This window comes from Hirundo rustica, chromosome 1 (genome assembly GCF_015227805.2).
Source record: "Hirundo rustica isolate bHirRus1 chromosome 1, bHirRus1.pri.v3, whole genome shotgun sequence".
NCBI classification, from domain to species: Eukaryota; Metazoa; Chordata; class Aves; order Passeriformes; family Hirundinidae; genus Hirundo; species Hirundo rustica.
In genome coordinates this window covers 90,432,131-90,452,711 of record NC_053450.1, presented here as the reverse complement: position 1 = coordinate 90,452,711, position 20,581 = coordinate 90,432,131, and the positions used below count along the sequence as shown (strand labels likewise).

General features: G+C 40.3%; 1 protein-coding gene across 3 annotated transcripts; it reads left to right on the top strand.

The window, feature by feature from the left end:
• The first annotated feature begins 1,273 nt into the window (after nt 1–1,273).
• On the top strand, nt 1,274–20,379 carry TBC1D7 (TBC1 domain family member 7). 3 transcript variants are annotated; one of them, XM_040084013.2, is made up of 9 exons: nt 1,274–1,399; nt 2,752–2,950; nt 3,402–3,522; nt 4,180–4,260; nt 7,021–7,208; nt 8,696–8,833; nt 10,389–10,534; nt 19,185–19,314; nt 20,117–20,379. In XM_040084013.2, exons 3-9 carry the CDS (start codon nt 3,411–3,413, stop codon nt 20,201–20,203), a joined length of 882 nt encoding a protein of 293 aa, XP_039939947.1. In that variant the 5' UTR covers nt 1,274–1,399; nt 2,752–2,950; nt 3,402–3,410; the 3' UTR covers nt 20,204–20,379. The 3 variants fall into 3 exon arrangements, with proteins under 3 accessions (XP_039939947.1, XP_039939939.1, XP_039939955.1); XM_040084005.2 differs by having other exon boundaries at nt 3,399–3,522; XM_040084021.2 differs by lacking the exon at nt 20,117–20,379 and adding an exon at nt 11,059–11,192 and having other exon boundaries at nt 3,399–3,522.
• The last annotated feature ends 202 nt before the right edge of the window (nt 20,380–20,581 follow it).

Here is a 20,581-nt window from a genome sequence, read left to right as displayed (position 1 = left end):
CATTCTGTGATTCTAGCACTTCAATATCTTGCTGCAGCTAACTCAGGCACTCGATGGCCTCGTTCAAGTTTCTGCTCCTGGAGGAGGACCACGAGCTGAAAGCTCCATTCCTGCTGCGAGCAGCTGCCCGGCCCTTGCAATCGCACAGAGGGGCTGCCAAGGTCCCACAGATGAACATCACCAACTACAAAAGAACCCTAAGCCCGAATCAAAATCACACTAGTTTGATGTTCTGCAGTTTCGGCAACACAGGTCGAATTTTGACGCTTTCAGCAGCGAGATGTAGGCCCTTTATTTGTTTCGAGGGCAGGATATTTAGCATCCACAATTTGATCACACGCGCCTGAGTAGATCTTGGTTTTGCGAAATGCACTTCTCTCCCCAGAGGTCTCTCTAAGTAACTCGTCCCTAGGAGTCACCGCGGATGGGGGCAAAAGCGCTGAGCGCAGCCATTACAGCGCACAACGGGGGGCAGCCCTCAGCGCGCCCCGCTGTGAAAAGTGCATATTATATGGCTCTACGCAAGGTATTTACTATATGTGTTGTGTTAGTTGTTGGTGTTGTATTAATATTTTGATAGTATAGTAAATGAAGTTTTGTAGTTAAAATGTAGTTTTTATGTACCAACCACAGGAAAACGTAAATCTTTCAGAGAAAAAAAAAAAAAGAATTTCCTACTTCCTTATCAGAATAAACCAGCTCCTCCTGCCTCTCTCAGCCTTGAGTTTAAAGGAAAAAAGTGACACTAACCAGAAACGGTTCTTTGTTTAAATAGAGTTTATGCATCATGTATGAAATATATGAATATTCAACAGACTATTGCTTTTAAGAGATGGTCCTTCGTTAGCAGAGGTCCTTCTTCGGAGCTTTTTTGCTCAAAGAGGCACCCAGACGTCTGTAACTTTGTTTTTTATTGTCTCGTATTGTCCTAACTCTAAAATTGTTCAGGTTTTTTTTTTTTACTCTAATTCTATTTTTTTATAACCGTCTTATTTACTATTAAACTTTTAAAATTTTAAAACAAGTGACTGGCGTTTTTCACACCGCGCCATGCGGGCAGCCGGCCCTGAGGCACGATGCCTCTGAGGGCAGAGGGACTGAGCTGAGGGGTGGCGGGGAGCACGGGCGGGGTGCGCGATGAACCGGCTGAACCCCACAGGCCGCGGGCCGCCCACAGGCCAGCCCTCCATCCCCGACCGTGCCCGGCACGGCCGCCACAGCGCCCCGCCCGCCGCCGGGGCGGGACGGGCCCGCGCATGCGCATGCGCATGCCCGGGGGCGGGGGGGCGGCGGCGGGAGCCCGGCGCGGCCCGGATTCCCGGGGTGCATTGATCCCGTGCCCAAACGTGCCCTTGTTTTCCTCTAGGACTGTGACGGAGGCCGGGAACTGAGCCCCGAGGTACGGCCGGGTGGGGGGGAGCATCCGGCTGGGCCTGCGAGGGAAGGGTGCTCGGTCCGGGGCAGAGCGCGGTGGCTCGGCGCCCCGGGCCTGTGCGGCGCTGCCGCTTCACCTGGAGTGACACTTCATGGTACCGTGGAAGCCGCTACTGAGGCCGGAAATGCTGTAACTGAAGATGATAGGACGAGTTAATTGCACACTTCTGTACGGCAGACTTCCAACGAGCTGGCTAAGGATTTGTTTTCCCCCTTTCTTTTTCCAGTTTATTGAAGACGGGTGTAAAGATTGGAATATTGGTCGTTTGTCTAACAAAAATGCAAATCCTAGATTGTGAGGCAGGAAATAAACTATCTTTCTCCTTTTACCACTGAATAAATAAAATGTACTGCTGTTATAGTGCTAGTTTCAAATTATTAAAATAGTATTCCTGACTAATAGGTCATGCTGTTATTTTTCAAGTTATGTTTAATGTTCTTGTTCTTTGTCTCTCCTGTCATCTTTCCACAAGTGGTATGGGCTAGACTTGGGAGTTTTTTGGTGTGTGTGCCTTTTTTTTTTTTTTTTTTTTTTCCCTAATTATTATTATCATTTTTCTAAATAACATTTAGTAAATTCAGCTTTTAAAATTTTGAAAATGTAAAGGAAAATCTGATAATTTTCAAAAGCAGTTGACTGTCTGCTGCATCTTAAGTCTGCTTTTAGACGTGGCTGCAGTGTTAACAGTGAGCACTCTGATCACTGGACCCTTAAATGCACCGTACATGAGTATCGCAGTCATTTTCGTAAGGATGGTGCAGGACTGGAATGTGTTGCAAGTAATATTTATTTCTTTTTTCTCTGGTTTTGAAATAATATTTGGCCTATCTCAGAAAGCACTAATTCAGTCGTTTGCTGGTTTGTATTTTGCTGTCTGGTCTTGGCCCTGATCCTACAAAGCACTAAAAACAGACATAATTTGAAGCACAAATAGGCCTGCTGGATATAGAAATTTATATGTGTGCACTCTCTGTAAAATTGTGGCCTTTTTTTATATCTGTAAGTGCTTTGCTCCTGATTTGTACTTTAGTTCTGCAAGGAAAAGAAGAATTTAACTATAAAAGCTTCTCAGTGCATCATTCACTGTTCTTTAGTCAAAATAAATTATTTTTCTCCCAAGTTTTGCTGCTGTCACTGGATGTAAAAGTTAAGACTGTTCTTAGTCCTTTGAGTTGGGAAACAGAACTTTCTCGTGTTTTCAAGCCCGTAGAGGAGAGAGAATTGATAGTTAGAGGGTTGAGCTGAATTGAAATGTCATTTACAGTTCTTTTGATGCACGGAGCACTCACTGGAATTCACCTTTGTTTCCACTACAGGGATGAGACATTTGTTTGGTTTTAGTGCTGGAATAACAAGCTCGAGGCTATGGCTGTTACAGCGGCTGGTAACAACATGAACATTTAATTCGTATCTGCAGCTTAAGAAGAAACCTGTACACCCAGCCTTATCCTTCCCTGTCACCCTTTTGCCACTGACGCCAGCACTGGCTTGTCTTGCTTCTAATTACCTTGGCTGGTGAGTAAGAAAACGAATGATTTGACTTACCTGGGCAATCGTTCTACCTGAGTAGGGTTTTTGTAGTCAAAATTTTGTCAGACTTGTAACTGTATCTTTTATATTTGTTTTGAAGTACAGGGTATGGCATGAAATACTTAAATGTTTCTCCAGCGGTTTTTAAAAAAACTTGAAAATTAGCAGAATTTACTATGTGAATAATTTTTTTAAATCCCTGAATTTTGTTTGTAAAGTTGTATCTTTAGACCTTGTTTAGAATAAATTATGTTTATAATTGTTTATGTTAGTATGTGACAAAAAAAAAAAATCATAGAAGATTTTAATATTCTGTAGGGTATATTAATACTGTAGTGACATAGGCGGTAAACTTAGTGTGCAAAATTACTTGGCCTTAAAGCAATAGGAATGCATTCTTGTAAGTCTTCACTGGGATTCATTGTTTTTCCAGAAGGAATCAGTCATGGCTGATGACTCTCAGAGAAACTTCCGCTCAGTGTATTATGAAAAAGTGGGGTTTCGTGGAGTTGAAGAAAAGAAGTCACTGGAAATTCTGTTAAAGGATGACCGTTTGGGCAAGTTGATTTCACTGTTTGCTCTATTTCCTGGTGATCAGGGGCTGGGGTGGGAGTAATAGAAAATGTTCACCTGCTGTGTTTAATACTTACTAAGTTTTGCATCTTTTACCAATAATCCCTCAGTTTGTGTTAACAGACAGATCTGGAAATTTGATTTTTAAAACTGTTAAAAGATTTTTCATTTTGCTTGCTGCTTCTTTTTTCCTTCTCTCATTCTTTGTGCCTAAGAAACGGAAATATTTTTAGGGAAAGCAATTTTAATCTGAGAATGCATCGTCTCCTGCTGTCAATTGCATCTAACTTCAAAGCAATGAAGATGTTATTGCTGTTGGTTCCTGAGGAATACCACATCTCTGACAGAACAGAAAGATAAATGTTGTCCCTTTAAAGAAGGCCTTAATTATTTTGACAGTGACATGCTTTACAAAATACCTATAAAAATGATCCAGTTTCCTCCTGATGAAACCTGGAGGAGTTTTGCTGTAAGTCAGGCCAGTGTGAAAACAGTGAAAGCATTTGCTGATAATACATGATGAAATAGGGAATTTCAGTCTGCAGCTAAAGTTTGTGATGCTTAGATGGGTCACAGATGCAAACCTTTTTATAACCGTATTTAAATTTGTCCTGATTTTTTTTTTTTTTATTTCTTTACAGATATTGAGAAGCTTTGCACATTTAGTCAGAGGTTTCCTCTTCCATCCATGTATCGTATACTGGTGTGGAAAGTGCTGCTAGGTATGAAGTATAACGTGGAATGTATAATGTAGGGAGGTGCAAATTTTTTGTTTTTTGTTTTGTTGGTTTTTTTATCTTTAAATAAGTAATTACATGAATTATACTGTACAACCTTGCTTGCTGATATGTATTTAGCCTACTTTTGTATCCACCTCGGATACACAATGGCAGTTATAAAACAAGTTTCTGAGAACTTTGCTGAAGTGTGCCTATGAGAGTGTGTTTCTGTATTTAACTTTGTAATGCTATCCAAGTGCACTTATGAAATGGGTTTGAAATGTGGATTATTAGAAGTCATCGATATCTGATAAGATATTCAGTTGTGCTCCTCAGATAACAGACAATTAAGTTGAAGTAAAGTTGTGATTAGTTTTAAACTGGGTGAAGCATGGAATGCATTGTGTTCTGCAGAATATTGTTTTCTTATGGTTTTGCTTCTGGCTTTGAATTGTATTTGCCATTGAAGAAGTTATAAGGCTGAAGACAAGTTAATGGTATCCCTATAAACTTTAAAAACCATTAATAGATTATATTTTCCTAGAAGTGCACTAGTCAGATGACTAATTAAAAAGTACTAATGATTTTGCACTAACTGGTGAAGTGTATTGGTTGACTAGATGCAAGATAATGTCCATTTGCAGACATAAGGGGTTTAAAACATCTTAATTTTTTAATTAATTTTCCCCCCCTCCAATTTTTTACATTTTGAAAGTTATGGCTTCATATTCCTGATTACGTGGACTTGTAAGCCTTTTTTTTGCAAAGGTAGTAAATGAATAGTGCACAAAAGGAGCAAGATCTAATTACAAAACTTGAAGTTCTTGGCATTGAACTTACAGAGTAGTCCTGCTTGATAAAAGTCTCTGCCATTAAAAAGATTATTGTACCCTGGCCACTAGTGAAGTAGTCAGTATCCTTTAAAATAGGAGTTTTGGACAAGCAATTCGGTACAGAGTCCTGCACCCAACATTATAATAGCAAAATACATCTCCTTGCAAAATTGTGGCTCACTGCAGAGCCAGGTCTTGGGCTGTTTTAGATAAAGGACCTATGAATCATGTGATAACACAAAACAGCTTCTGAGTCAACTGCATGGAATATTATGCTGGTTCTTAAAAGTATTTTGTATTTTAAACTGAGTGATTGATTTCACAGCATGAAGTTATTTCAGGGAAGGTTTAGGTTGGATATCAGAAGAAGTTTCTTCACCCAGAGCATAGCTGGGCACTGGAACAGGCTCCCCAGGGAAATGGTCACAGCACCAAGCCTCACAGAGTTCAAGAAGTGAACTCTGCTCTCATGTGTGATTTTTTGGAGTGGTCTTGTGCAGGGCCAGGAGGGGGACTCAGTGGTCCTTGTGAGTCCCTTCAAACTCGTGATATTCTACGATTTCAAGTATTTCTACTGTCCTTCTATGACATCCAGTGGGTGAACAGAAGCTCAGGGACTTTTCTTATGCTGCATTTCATTGTTAACAGTTGTTAGAAAAACTGGTATTGAGAAAAACAGTGCAGTCTGCAGTACAGACTCTCCCTAAATGGTTGGAACCACAGCCCTGTCCATTTCTGGTGGGAGGTGTTACATGACCTCTAAATAATATTAATAATTTAGGAGAAGGAAGTCTGTCCTGTCAACAAAACTCTCTCAGACATTTAGCAAGGCTTGCTGATGTCCCAGATGATGTGGTGTGTCAGCAATGCCTCAGTTACCTTCCTGTTCAAGGACGACTCATGATGGTTTCCAGGCACCCCTCTGTTGTTTCAGCTTCCTTTGGCCTGCCTGAGGTTGTCCTCTGTGTTTGAGGAGAGCTGTTGGCAGTATGTGCATACAGTTATGATGTTGACTCTCTTTTGGCATGTCCTGAAAAATGTCTTGCTTTCTTCCAGCTTTTGAAATGCAGACAGGCTTGCAGCTGGGAAAGAAAAGATAATTTTCTGTCTGATGTGCTTATTCCTCAACTCAGCCATTTCATGGTTTTACACTTGGCAGGAATATTTTTTTTCTTTACATGAGAGGTAAAAGGAGCGGGTAGCTTGTTTCAGAACTGACTTTTGAAGAGTACTTTGTTCTCATGGGTTTCTACACTGGGAAAAATTCTGCTCCACTAGTGATAGGGAAGTGGCATTTTTTTTGCCTAAGTGTGTGTAAGTTTTTATTTCTGTTGAAGTCTGTGGCAGTTTTGTTGTGAACATCAGTGCATGGCAAGATCGAGTCTTGAGTAAGTGGAAGGACTGAGTGAAATGGTCAGTATCTCATCTAGAGATGCTGTGTAATTTTCTTTGCCTTTCTACTTAGATACTTTTAATTTATTTTTTTTTTCCCCGGGAAACTAGAAAAGATATTTGTGTTGTGCTAAGCAAATAAGAGATGTTACTTTACAAGTGGCATTCTTAAGTTTTAATCTTTAATTGATTCAACTGATTGATTTTGGTTTTTGAATGTCATTTCAGGGAGATTTAATGTCTGATACAGTGATCTGGCATTAGAATAATTAAGACTACAGTGAACAGGATCTTTGAATTAGTTAATTGCATGTGTTTATTCTCTGTCATCTCAGACAAAGTGTAGAATTTGAGAAAATGAACAGCTAATGTATATAAAAATCACTCTACACTGACTTTGTTTTCAAAATAAATGGAAGCTGGGCACAAATATACAGCTAGTACTGTACTGAAAACTAAATAGGTATAAAAAGTAACAAGTAGGACTTCTCCTTACAATTGTTTATGTTTTTTCTTTTCTTTTTTTCCTTTTTTTTAGGAATTATTCCCCCTCACCACGAATCTCATGCTTTGGTGATGAAGTACCGGAAGGAGCAGTACTGGGATGTTCACCATGCTCTTCGTGTGATTCGGTTTATCAATGATTCTACCCCACAGGTTGATGTTTTTCTCCGCATACATCAACTGGAATCAGGAAAATTGCCTCGAAATGTAGCTTTTCCATTGGTCAGTGGCAGTTCTAACAGTCTTTTAAATACAATACTTTATTGAGCTTGAAACTATAAACCAGTGAGAAACTGACCTGCAAGTCACCCCACAAATGCTTGCAGATAGAGCAAGTAAGGTGAATGGAAAACAGAGAAGTGCTAGTATAAAAGAAGGAATTTTAGTCAAAGTGCTTTTCTCTTTTCCTTCCTCTAAGTACTTACATAAGATTTTATGCCTTAAAATCTCTTCTGTGCATTTTGCCTGCTAGGTTTCAAGCCTTTTGTGCTCCAGGGCACTTCAGTTTCTTTATAGCACTGCAATGAAAATGACATCACCTCATTGGATCTCATAGGTTCTTACGTGTCCTGGAACAAGGGTAATTCAGAGCCTGTACAAGCAGTGATTTAATGCAGGTCAAATACTTAAACTATTTGTTTTTAAATCTAGACCTTAGTCTAGTGTACTAGACTAAAATCTAGTATACTGTCCTCCTTTTTTTCTTAGTCTGAACTGACCTGGGCTTCTGTCAGGCGATGCACATAATCTGCTGTTCACAGTGTGCACCCCTATGGTTAAACAAGGCTGTGTTGTGATGGTAAATTAGTCGTGTGGTGGTAAAAACAATGTGTGGTTCTTTCTTTTCTCCATGAAATAGGAGAAGATGAAAGGAGCCGTGGAACTTTCTAAGTGGATTTTGTCCTGTAATTAATTTATCCATGTTCACTGTAGCCCAGCTTAATTTGTAATTTTTCATCTGTAATCACAATTTTTGACATAAATACTTAAAGAGCAGTTCAAAATAAAAAAAAAATGGTTCAAGTTAATATGGAAAATTCAGTAATATTTAGAACTGGAGGATTACCTGCAGCATTCTCTTGTCAGAGGAGGGAATGTTTTCATACCCTTACTATTTCCTAGGAATGTGGCCATCCTACCCTGCAAGTTTCCAGTGGAGAAATTTCCTTGATCTTGGCATGTGATGCAGTGAGCTGAAAATTCCTCCCTTCTAGAGCAGTCACTGTCCCTTTAAACATATGAGAGGTCGCTCTCGATAGTAATGCAGGTGTTTTATTGTAGAGGCAGAGGGAGACAAGGAGATGTTAGATTGATAAAAATATTTTGAAATGTTTGAGTAACAAACAGAAGTCTGCTGAGTGTTTTGTGCATCCAAATGCAGAGAGTTCAAGCAGGGATATGTGTGTATTGCAGCAGTCTGTGTGGCAGAGACATATCCCAGTAGTATTTAAGACTCTGTACGCTGAAGCATGTTTTGGTCTTAAAAGCAAGACAAGTCTTACTTGCTGTGTTTTAATAGATACCTGTCACCATTGTGCACCTGCTGCCCAATGTCTTCTTTAGGAATGTCATAACAGCTCTTTGTGTACATTGATTCCTGGTTTTTTTTTTTTTTTCCCAAATAGCAGAGACAGGGAATGTAAGAATAATTTAAATCAGAACAGTATAATACTTCTGTATAGTTCATTTTTTTTCTCTTTATTTTTCAGGAACCTGAAGATGAAGTGTTTCTTGCTATTGCTAAAGCAATGGAGGAAATGGTAGAGGATCCTATAGAATGCTATTGGCTTGTCAGTTGCTTTGTGAATCAGCTGAACAGTAAGCACAAAGACTCTTTACAACAACTGGTAAGGAGAAAAAAAAATATCCTTTTTTGCAAGGAGAAGCAGTCATGGAGATTATTAATACAGGGAGACACCCTTGGATTCAGTTCCATCAGCTGTTTTGAGAATAGGAGAGGAGTGCTTTTTGTGTCGTGATTGTCTTGCCCTTTCTAATGTAACATTAGAAATTGTTTTGTTTGCTACGTGGTAATATTAAATTACCTTTTTTATCTAAAGGTTATATTGTATCTAGTTGAATTATATGTCTCACAAATTAGTCACTTAAGAATTTTCTTTAAACAATTAAAAATGTCAAAAGTGAAGAACATCTTGATGTAAGTCTGCTACTTTTTAGGCTGCATCTCTGGCATTCATATGCTGCTCATTGGATGATAAACAAAGCACAGCTTTGCTTTATAAATGGAGCAGAGTACTCTATCTTCAGAAAAACAGTATGTTGCAAATCAGTTTATAACAAAAGGTAGAGTAGTTTTCTTTTAGCACTGATCAATTAAACGCTGTCATAGAATATTCATTTTGAATTTGTCTTACTGATTTATAAAATTAGGTTGTAATGTGTACTTACCAAAATTATGAAAGCTCTTGTAACTCATCCAATGGCCTTAACAGATAAGGAGCTTTTAGTTAACAATATCCGCTGAGGTAAAAGCATTAAGTACATGTGCACCAGCAATTGCTGAATAGAATTCTGCCGTGGAAAATGATGCCTGCCCTTGTTAGTTCTTTTGGAACTAAAAAATATTTTTTTAACCTACCTCCTGTTTCTCTGGGTGGTACATTCAACTACACCAGGTCAAAGGAGAAAGGAATATTTTTAAAGTGTGTGTGTGTTTGTACGATGTAAAGAGTGCCAAGTGTCTCCCTCCCTAATTTTTTTTTTTTTTTTGGTAATACAGTCAATGTACCTAGGCTCAGTAGGTGAGAATATGGGCAAAGGAAGTGTTTTCTGCCTTTGACAGCTGAAATCCTTAGCAGTTTGTCTAACTATGACAAAGCATAAAGGCAGTCAAGAATTTATGAAAATTTGTATTGTGTTACATTAAAATTTAAACAAGATGAAAAAACTATCTACATGTTTATGCTTTAAATACTTAGGGTTTTTAAACAATAAATCAATGTCCAGCTTTTAATGGGTTGCACAGGGATTTGCTCTCAGAATTGATTTCTTGGGTTTTGCTGGATTGTGTGTAATTTTTTTGATGTGTGCTAAGACGATTAGGTTTGAAGTGAACGAAACTCAATTTTACTTGTGAAGGTAGCAGTAATTAGTGCGCGTTTAATCTCGGCATTGCCTTAAGCTCCGAAACACTTCTTGCGCTAGGGAATACTGCATGTCTTGGAAGTTCTGCTAGGGGTTAGCAATTTAAGGAAGCTGAGGTTGGATAAATACATAATTAGTTAATTGCAGAAGTTGGTAACACCTGTATTTTGGAACAACGAAAACAATGAAGGTATGTTATTTTAATGCTATTTTGCACCAGTTGAATTGTCTTAGAGTGTGCATTAGCTATGAAGGTATTCTGATGTGAGTTACCTAAAATTTTCTGATTCTTTTCAGCCAAAAATTCTGGAGCAGTATTTGAACATTGAAGATAACAAACTGCTGATGCATCTGAAAGCGTGTGCTGCAATGAGCAAACTCCCCTACGATCTTTGGTTTAAGAAGTGTTTTGCAGGATGTTTACCTGAGTCCAGTTTACAGAGGCAAGTCCTTTTTCTTTTCTGTTTGTAACTGCATAGTAATTTCAGCATTCTGTCATTGCTAGCAGGCAAAGAGCTTTCCATACTTTATCTGTAAGATTATGGTGTTAACTTTATTGCTAACTTGGAAATTATAAAACTGGATTTAATTCCCCTTGTTACTGATGCAAGATAATCAATCTCTGTGATTGTTTCACCCACTGAAAATAAAGAGAATGGAGCTAAGTATCCCAGCTGATCCTGTTGGACTCTTAGCACCTCCCAGGGTGTAGAACTCCGAACCCTCTGTCAGTATTACATAGCTGAATGGTTGTCAGTTTTTGGGCTTCTTGACAAAAATCTGTGCTTAGGGAGTGGCTGTAAGATTGTATTAGTTTTAGATGAAAAGGATTTTGGAGGTGTGTATGGGTTTTAGCTGGGATACATTAGATTTCTTCAGAGTAGCTGGTTTAGGGCTGTGTTTTGGAACACGAGGATGTTCTAGTTCCTGCAGAACAGTGCTTACACAGCATCATTCTGCTCCTCAGCAAGGAGGCAGGGGCTGCACAAGAACATGGCTGGGAGGGGACACAGCCAGGACAGCTGACTCCAGCTGACCCAAGGGATATCCCATTCCATGTGGAGTGATGCTCAGCAATTAAGCTGATGAAGAGGTTGACAGGTGGGTGCACTTGCTTGGAGACTTGCTGGCCATCGGTCAGGGTGGTGGGCAACTGTTCTCGGTTGCATCATTTGTCTCACGTTTTATTTTCCTGCCTTTGTTATGTTTTTCTTCTCTTCCTTACAACTGTTTGGAAACTATTACTTGTTTTTAATTATGAAACTTTTTTTCTCCACCCACAAATTTGTTTCTTACTTCTACCCTTCCAATTTTTCCCCCATCCCATTGGTGGAGGTAATAAATGAGTGGCTGTCTGCTGCTCGGTTGCTGGCTGGGGTTAAACTATGACAGAATGTTTATTTTAAAGTACCAGGGTGTAGTGGTTTCACGTTCACCAAATTCTGTTTGCCAAATTTAGTGTAGTGGTCTTAGTGTTTACTCTCTTTTTGTGGGAGAGGATCAGTAAAAAGCAAAGCAGGCTCAAGCTTAAAAAATAAACAAATAATTTTATTAACAGACACTAAAAGAATGGAAAAGATGAAAAAGAACAACAAAAAAAAACCAAAATGAAACTTCAAAACACTCTTCCCTGCCCTTACAAGCTGTTAACTTTCTTAAAAACAACATAGAGAGACACAACCTGTGATTTTCAGTCAGTTTCACCACTTAAACATAATCTTTCATCACTTCAGGAGAGGAGTCTCTCTAGAGTTCTATGGGGACATTCTCCACAAGATAAAAACAGTCTAGCAGCTCCCAATGTCACAAATCTGCAGCTGCCTGGAGTTTTTGCAGATTGTACAGTCCCACCCATTAGCAGCCTTCCCCTGGCTACTCCTGGGCTTCTCAGTGTATCTGGGTACTGTTTAAGAATGCTTCTTCTAGTACAAAACAAGGATTCTCTTCTTCTATCTCTAAAATTGTCTATATCTCAAAAGAAATCGAGACCTCCTTTTACCCCAGGAGTGAGGAGCTTTAAGATTCCCGCTTAAATCTCAATCATATCAATCCTCACCTTTGACTAGAACCAGCATCCCCCCAAACAACATTAAGATGTTACAAGAAACAGTACATTTCTCCACAGTTCACCCCAGAGAAGTCCGGTTAAAAATGTCCACATCCTCGATCCCTCCTTCCAATAATCTTTATCAGTTCTTTCACTCTTGCTCCCCTGACTTCATGCGATGTCTTTTCTAGGTCCACTCTGTCTCTTTCTCCTCTCTCTCAGGGAAGGGTTAGGCCTTGGAAGCTTCATGTTGCCGGGAAAGTGTTAAATCTGCCCAGGCCTGCAGTGGCCATAGCAGTCTCTCCGCTGCTTCGCCTCAGATCAGCCGGGTTTCTCCCTCGATTCTTTTCCTCTCCGCCTGGAAATCACTGGAGGCAGAGGGGGGACGGGGGGAGCTCTGCCCACCCCTCGGTGACGATCGGAGCGGCCTCGGCCCCGCCGGGCCCACGGCTGTTAGCAGAGATCCCTCCCTGCTCCGGGGCTCCGGGGAAGGTTTCAAAGTAGCTGATGTTAAGCTGCAGCCCCTCCATGCTCTGGGGCTCCGGGGAAGGTTTCAAAGTAGCTGATGTTAAGCTGCGGCCTCTCCTCCCGCTCCCGGAGCCGATGGAGCTCGGCCAGGCCTCGGGGCTCCCCCACGAAGGGAGCAGTGAGGGGGAGCAGCAGGCCCCACTCGATGTGACCTGTTCAGCTGGCCAGGAGGAAAAGAGCTGACTTGAACCAAATCAGGATTTGTATGGGTACTTCCCAAAGTCTCATTCGGCATTCTCAGTGGTCAAAGCAGATGCCTATATCCCAACTTAGCTTCTGACAGGTCCCTGTCCTTTCTAAAACAATTCCAAGGTCCTGACAGGGCAACACTCCACATTCCTCCCTAACCAAAAACCAAACTGTGCCAACCTGTGACACAGGGCAAGTTGAGTATTACAAAGTTACTGAAATGGTGGATTATATCAGGGTTCTACAGTTAGAAATAGGTTGTTGAGCTTTTAAAAGGGAAAAATTTTTGTGCATGACACTTTACTGAAGGGCTTCTGAGATTAAGCTTGTATGATTTCTCTAATTCTGCTGCCTGAGAACTCTTGGAAAGCAGGAAATTCAAGCTCAATGTAGGGAAATGTCTTTCTGCATTAGTAGGAGTTGCTGATAGCTGAACAGGATGTGGCACAGAGAAAACAATGGTGTCATTTTCAACTGTCTGAAAACTTTGAGAAGTAACAATGTTCAAGGGAAGTTTTACTTTGAGGGAATCACAGGACTCCAGTGGCTAGAATAGGAACCTAGCGTGGAAACAGTGCTTCGTAAATTGCTTAGTAGAAAATGCTTTTATGGTTGTAGAGTTGGTCATCTGAATAGTGGATGCAGTTTTTGTTTATTTGGGACCTCATGTTCCATGGAGGAAAGTGGAAAATGGCTGTTTTTAAATTGCTTTATTTACCTTTATGAGAATAAGAAGATTATAGGGAACAAGCTGTAAAATAAGACATCACGCTCTCTGCTCTTGTTGGACCATGGTCTTTGAGATTCTGTAGGTTTTGTTGTTGCCAAGGATTATGTTTGAGAGAAAAAAAATATTTGTGAAGGATTGAGACCTTTAGGTGCAACGTGGTAATTGTTACATGGCAAGCTCTTCTCATCAATCACCTGTAAGGCTCCAAAACAGTCTTGTCTGCTTAGTGATTGTGCCCGATGTGGTGGTTGAAAGCTTTTACTACTTCTGTGACTGCAGAAATTACGTAAGCTTGCATAGTATAGGATGTTTGTTACAGTTGAGAGCTCATGTGATTCAATTTTGGTGCTGGGTCTTGTGACTGTGGACAAGAGCTGAGAGAGGAAATTGTGTCAGAGCAGATTTGTCCGTGGAAGATGAATGGGTTTTTTTAAAATTTCTGTTGAAAATTGAAAATTTAGTGGAGCTGTGTCATCCTGATGGTGTAAAAGGAAAAATCTAGATGAATAATTTTGATTTCGTATTTCATCTTGCCAGAATATTTGGTTTCAAGTGTCTACCACTTTGAATTAGTTTTATTTGTATGAAATATTTGTCTAATCATTATTTATATGAAATATTTTGTATAATCAGTGTATGTCGTTAACATTCTCATATACTGTTTTACCTTACTAAAACAGAATATTTTGATTACCTGGAAGTTTTAAATATTTTTTTCCCCTCTGGAAAAGGTCAAAATACTGGCTTTTTATATCACTCTGGAGTAAAAACAAATTTCAGTGTTGGTACTTCTGACGGCAGAATAATCCCTTTTCCCAGCAGTTCTTGTGGGAACATGATGAAAGTGCACTTTTTCTTGGCAGTTTAGGTTTGTGAATTATTCAGTTGTAATCATAATGGCCTTATTAACTGAGGAAATAACATACTTCATGGGTAGCATGTGACATGGGTAGTATGTGACAGATGAACTTAATTAATGTTCGGAGATTCAGTTTGGATTAGGATCTAGAAGTCCCAATGCTTATCTGAAATGCATCCAAATGTCAGTGTTGAAACTGCGAGGTTTGAAGGTCACCAGTTCTCCTGTGAATTTTACTTACTTTCTTGTCAAGTGAGAGATTATCTGAACGCAGTCTTTCCTGGTTTATTTTCATTTATGATTTAGCACTGCATTTCTTAGAGAGGCTGCTTGCTTTCTATGAACTGTAATCTCTGCCAAGCAGATAAATCTAAATTTCATGGTTTTGTTTGTTTTTCTCTAAGGTGTACAAGACTTGTACATGCTGTGCAGAAATTTTACCTGGTAATGGTGAGATGAAGTTGCACAATACCAGTATCTGACAGGTATTGCCACTCAGTAATAAATACTGTTTTATAGCAAACTTTTCATGTAGCAAAGGTTTCATGTGCAAACTTTTGCTTTGAGCTTATGCAGTGTCTTGGCATCTTACGTGATGAGCTTCTTAACAAACTTCTTGAAGGTAAAAGGGAGGAGCAGACTGGCCATTTCAAAGACTCTGTATCCACCTGGGATATAGCCAGGGTGCTTCCTGGAGTATGAACCAGCCTGTAGCAGAGGCTTGTGAGGCACAGAAGGGTGTGCTTCTCTCTGAGACAGGGAGAGAACCGGATCACACCTTTTTTCCATACTCATCATGGCCTTGTTTGTTTGATGTGTGCAGCAGCGTATCTGCTCATCTGTTTGGTAAGCCCATGTGTGGAAAGCTTTCCAGTGGTGCTGTGAGGGCCCTCAGCTGGAGCTGCCTGCTCTTAAACCTTGGCCTTCTGTTTGTGGCTTCAGCTCTACAGGAAAAGTGGCACTTTGGGTGCCAGTGTAATCTGGCACTGTCAGCCCAGATGATCCAGCAGAAGCAGTGCAGATTTGCAGTTTTAATTGTGAATGAGCCAGGCGTTTTTTATGGCCTAATGATGCCACTCACGCCTCAGCCCCTGCCTAATGTTTGTACTCGGCACTGAAGGCTTGGCATGGGCTGGGTGGTGTTGGGTTATTAGTCTCTGCCGACTTGCTGCTGGCAAAGTATTTGGTCGTTCTCCTGAAATCATGACTTTCAAACTGGCACTGCCTCATGCATTAATATAATTCTGTAGTTTTATATCTGTGATCTCCATGCCCTGTATGAATTTCATTTAGTTGTAAAAATGTAAGTAATATGTTAATAGAAACAACAGAAATATGGAAAGTGCCCTAATTTTAATGTGGAGCAGAAGGGCATAAGAATGTACATGTGAGTTGCTACTACAGAGAAACTTCATTCCATTTGCCTTTGTCTCACTGAGCTGCTTCCCAGGTCTGCAAATGGATGGGCACAAGATCACGATAGATCAGGGTGAGATCAGTGTGAGCCTTGTCGTGTCCCTCCATGCCCAGTTACCTCTGGAAGGACACCCAGAAGTGCAGGCAGAGGAGAAAGCATTTGTTCTTTTTAGATACCTCTTGCCTGGATGACTGCAGGACCAGAACCAGGAAATAAGGTTGGGTGTGTTTACTCTGCAGCGTAGGGAAAAACTGTGAGGTTAATGGTGATATACCAGAAAAGGAGAGCGCAGCAGTGCCGTGACGCCTCCTGTGTATTATTGCACTGCAGTGGTGCAGGAGCCTCAGAGAGTGCCTGGAGAGTGGCATCCCTTCACACACAGGTGCACACAGAGTGAGTCCCACCTTGTCTATAGAAGAAGCTCAGTGAAAAGTGAACGGTTTCATTTGCATAATCCTTGGCATGCTCTTTGCCTTTATTGCTTCCTGTTTCTTTTTATTTTTCCTTGTGGTTGTCAATACTGCTTTGCTGTTCGAGAAAGAACTGCAAGAGTGTTCCTGTGGTTAATTGGACAGTTGTATTTCACAGAGGATGATAGTCACACAAAACAAATTTCAGAATTTAATTCAGAATATGTATTTCTTTTTCTGCATTCCTGAGTAGGGCTTTTGGCAGAGTTTCATGATGGTTCTCTTGTACTTTTCCCCTCTCCAGGAGTATCAAAAAATAGGTAAAAAGTTGCAGTCTCTAGCAGTTAATTTGACCTTAAATTATTGCTGTTAGAAAAATGCAAGCTGGACACCTGTTACCATCAGTAGATAGACGGTGTATAAAGACTGCTGAATTGGAATAGCATCATCAGAAAATGCATTTCCTTGAAACTGCTGTGGTTTTTTTCCTCTTCTGGCAGTTTATGTTGTTGTTCCTGGCTCTGCTGGTACAGACAAGGTGCTGGCTGTTGATCACAGTATTGCAAAATCATTCCTGATTACTGTCACTGGTGGAGTAGTACTGAGAGTAACAGTAGCTGGAGATGTTAAGGGAAAAATATTGCAGCAGACACAGCTGGTTGGTGCTGACATCTCACTTTTCTGTGCACCATCTTCCAAAACTTGTTAAGACACTGGTGATTTAGATACTTCATCTGTTTTGCCTTTGTTAAAACATTTGTTCTGGAATCAGACTAAATAAGGCAGGAAAACAATAGAGTGTTCTGAGCATAGCATGTAACCTAATGTAATTATGGAGACTGAAGTCAGAAGAATTGGAAGCAAAATAATGCAAGAAGATTGGGTATTTTATAATAGGATTAGTAAGTTTGTTTTCAAATTAACATGAGCTTTAATATGAACTTTAAAAATAATTCCCTTTTTTTGAGATCTGCTACTTTCTGTAATTGTCACTCATAATTACAGTTCTGATGCACGTGAAACCTGGAGTTAGGGAAGTTTTTCTTGTGTTCTAAACAGATGTGTTTGGAAAGGGGGATGGAGAAGTGAACAGGGGTGACATGTACAGTGTGGAACAGAACTGTTGTCTTGGTTTTCTCGTATCCTTGCTTAAAGCTTTCTAGACCTCATTTCAACAGCAAGGTAATATTTGCAGTGATCATTTGTCCTGGGATGCTTGGACCACAAATGAAGCAGTAAGATTCTGATCTTGTGTGTTGTTCCTGTCCCTGTGGGGATTATACTAATTGTTTAATCGTAGCGAGACAGGGAATTAAAACTAAATTGCAATAGGGAAAGAAATTGGCTGTGCCTTTTTCTTTTTTTGCTATCTGTCCATGTGGGGGTTTTGTTTCCTTCTGCTTTCTGAATAGTCCTGAGGATCTTATATATTTGTTTTTCTTCTTTCTTTGTTGTAAGTTAAAATCTAGTCCTGTGTTTGAGTTTGTGCCTGTTGCCTCATCCCTTCACTGGGCATGACTGGAAAGTGCCTGGCTCCACCCTTTTTGCACTCTCCCTTCCAGTACTTGTTTACATTGATGAGATTCCCCAGATCCCTCTCTTCTCCAGGCTGAGCAGTCCAGGCTTTCTCACCTTTCCTCATAGGAGTCCCTTCATCATCTTGATGGCTGATGGATGGGCTCTCCTCTTTTAATTCCTTGAGTATAAGTGTGATCCTGCACTTCAGTTCGGCTATCAAAGTTTGTGTCGTGCCTGTGTGGTGCTCTCCTGGCACTGTGGGTTGAAGGGCAAATTCTTCTGAGGGAGGTCATACAAAAATTGGGTTGTCCCTGGGAGGAGCACACCCATAGATCCAAATTTGTAGATGGGCTGCAGAAGATGTTTTTCCGTTGGTGTTACTATATTCAGAAATTACAGAGGATAGTGTGTGATCTTTGTTCCCCCATGTTTTTATTTGGAAGGAGAAATACTTTGAACAAGTGCCCAGAAGGAGTAAGAACTGTAATTCTCAGAAACTCTTTCTGAAATAGCTCTTAAAATTCAAGAACTAAAAATAATGTGAGCCCATAAAAGCTGCCATCTGACAGATGGTTTCACACTGTTTTGTGTAATCTTTTATCCTGAGTCTCTTGAGCTGGGCCTGAGAGAGAGCTGCTGGCTGAAGGATGATTTCAAATTGTTGCAGGCTGTTTTGGTAGTGATGATCCATTTTAATATTCATCCAAGCGTTCTGTTGCTGAAGCCTTTGGATGTGTGCCCTTCAGGTTTTCTTAAAACTTTGAGGTCCAGGTATGATTTCACATGAGAGGTAGGAGTGCTTAGGGAGAGTGTCTGTATGCAGTGGGATGGGTTGGAAGACTCCTTGTGCCTAATTTAAACATCATGGGCTATATCCTGCTGATAGGTCACATTTATATCTCACACAGCAGTGACCTGGAATATTTACCTGCTTGAGATGTAGTAGTTCAGTATTACATCCCTTTGAATTTTTAGCAATTTAGCAAATTGAAGAGTATAAGGCATGTTAATGAATGAACTTCTTTTTTTTGCACTAGGAAAAATTCTCATTTTTACCACCCACTGTGGTTGCTGTGTAGTCCAGTACAGTTGGTACAGTCCAGGCTATTAAGCCAAGATCTGCTTTTTGTACTTGGGCTTGTAAACAGTTCACTTTCTAAACAGCAGCACACCACATCAGTACATACCAATTACTGCTTGCCATGCCTCTGCTCTGAACAGATTGAGGAGCTGATAAAATGTCTTCTATTTATCCTGACCCAAATAATTCAACACTTTGCTGTTCTTCAGAAAAATAATCTGGATAGAGATGGTTGTACAAAGGCTGTTCCAGCAGAGAAATAAGCAGATAAACACTGCAATAATATTTAGTGATTCCTTTTCACTTTCTTGTAGAGTTTGGGACAAAGTTATAAGTGGATCCTGCAAGATTCTTGTGTTTGTTGCTGTGGAGATATTATTAACCTTTAAAATGAAGATAATAGCACTGAATTCTGCAGAAAAGATCACACAGTTTTTGGAAAATGTAAGTACTCTAATTATGCTTTGCATTACCTTTTTTATACCTTATATAACTGTTTCAGCCTGAATCGCTTGCCTGCTGCAGATGTCCCAAAAGATATTACTACATTACTGAGAGCAGTGTAGCAGTACCAAGGTGAAGGGAGAATGCTCAGCAATGAGAATAATAACTTCTTCTATCAGGAGTTAAGGCTTCCATAGAATGAAGTGATTTTTGGGCTTGGGGAATATATTGTCTATGTTCGTGCAGAGTTAACATTCTTTGTGATACTAAAAGGTTTTTCTGTGATGGTGCAGATGAGGTTAGGTTAATTTTTCTGGAGGCTTCTTAGAAGGGTTGGATTCTGGCACCTTTTTTTTGGCGTCTTGCCTCAGTGCAAATCTGTGGACTCCAGAGGTGTTTTCAGTTGATGTGAGGATGGGATCACGAACATGACCCTGAACCTTCCTGACCCTGAATTATAACGAGCCGTGTCAGCAGGGATGTGGGGTCCCCGTGTAACCCAAGTGAGTTTAATGAGATACAGTTTGTGGTCATGGATAGGCAGTGTGAGTCATTCCTGGTGTCTGGGAGGTGTGAGGTGTGAGATCCCTGGCTGCTTATCAGCATTTTAGAAATCTTTTTGTCCAAAACCTGGATGTCATATGGTGTGTGCAGGAGTGAGGGATGGCGGGATGGGAGGACAAGGAGGTGGGATTCTAGTATAGTTTTCTTTTTTATAAAGAGGTAAAGTCTGAACTGGAAATTGAGAATCTTTATTTTAATGGAGTGCTCTGAGCAGGCACCTTGCCCCGATCTTTTGCAGATTCCTCAGGACAACACCGACGCCATTGTCAGCAAAGCTGTGGATCTGTGGCGCACGCACTGCGGGACTCCGGCACACTCAGTCTGAGAACCCTCTTGGCTTGGGACAGCTTGGAGGAAAAAAAGACTTTTGAAAAGATGTTCTACCAACCTTTCCCCATCCTAGTGTGACGTTCTTCATTAACCCTTTTGTGTAAAGATGCTGTTAAAGCATGGTGACCAATATGTAAATATTTTTCAATAAATACAGATCGAATGAAGATACTTAGTGGTGATGATGCCTGAAGTGTTACTTGTTTATCCAGTTGCAGTATTTTGATTGCTCAGTGTGCTCTCTTGATTTTACAGAAGTAAACCTAACTCTCGAAGCAAGGTAAATAGATTTACTTGTAATTAAAAAATGTTTCAGTGTGCCATCTTATATGTGATATAACTAGTTACTGCCTGGAGATGTTTGCACAGTGAA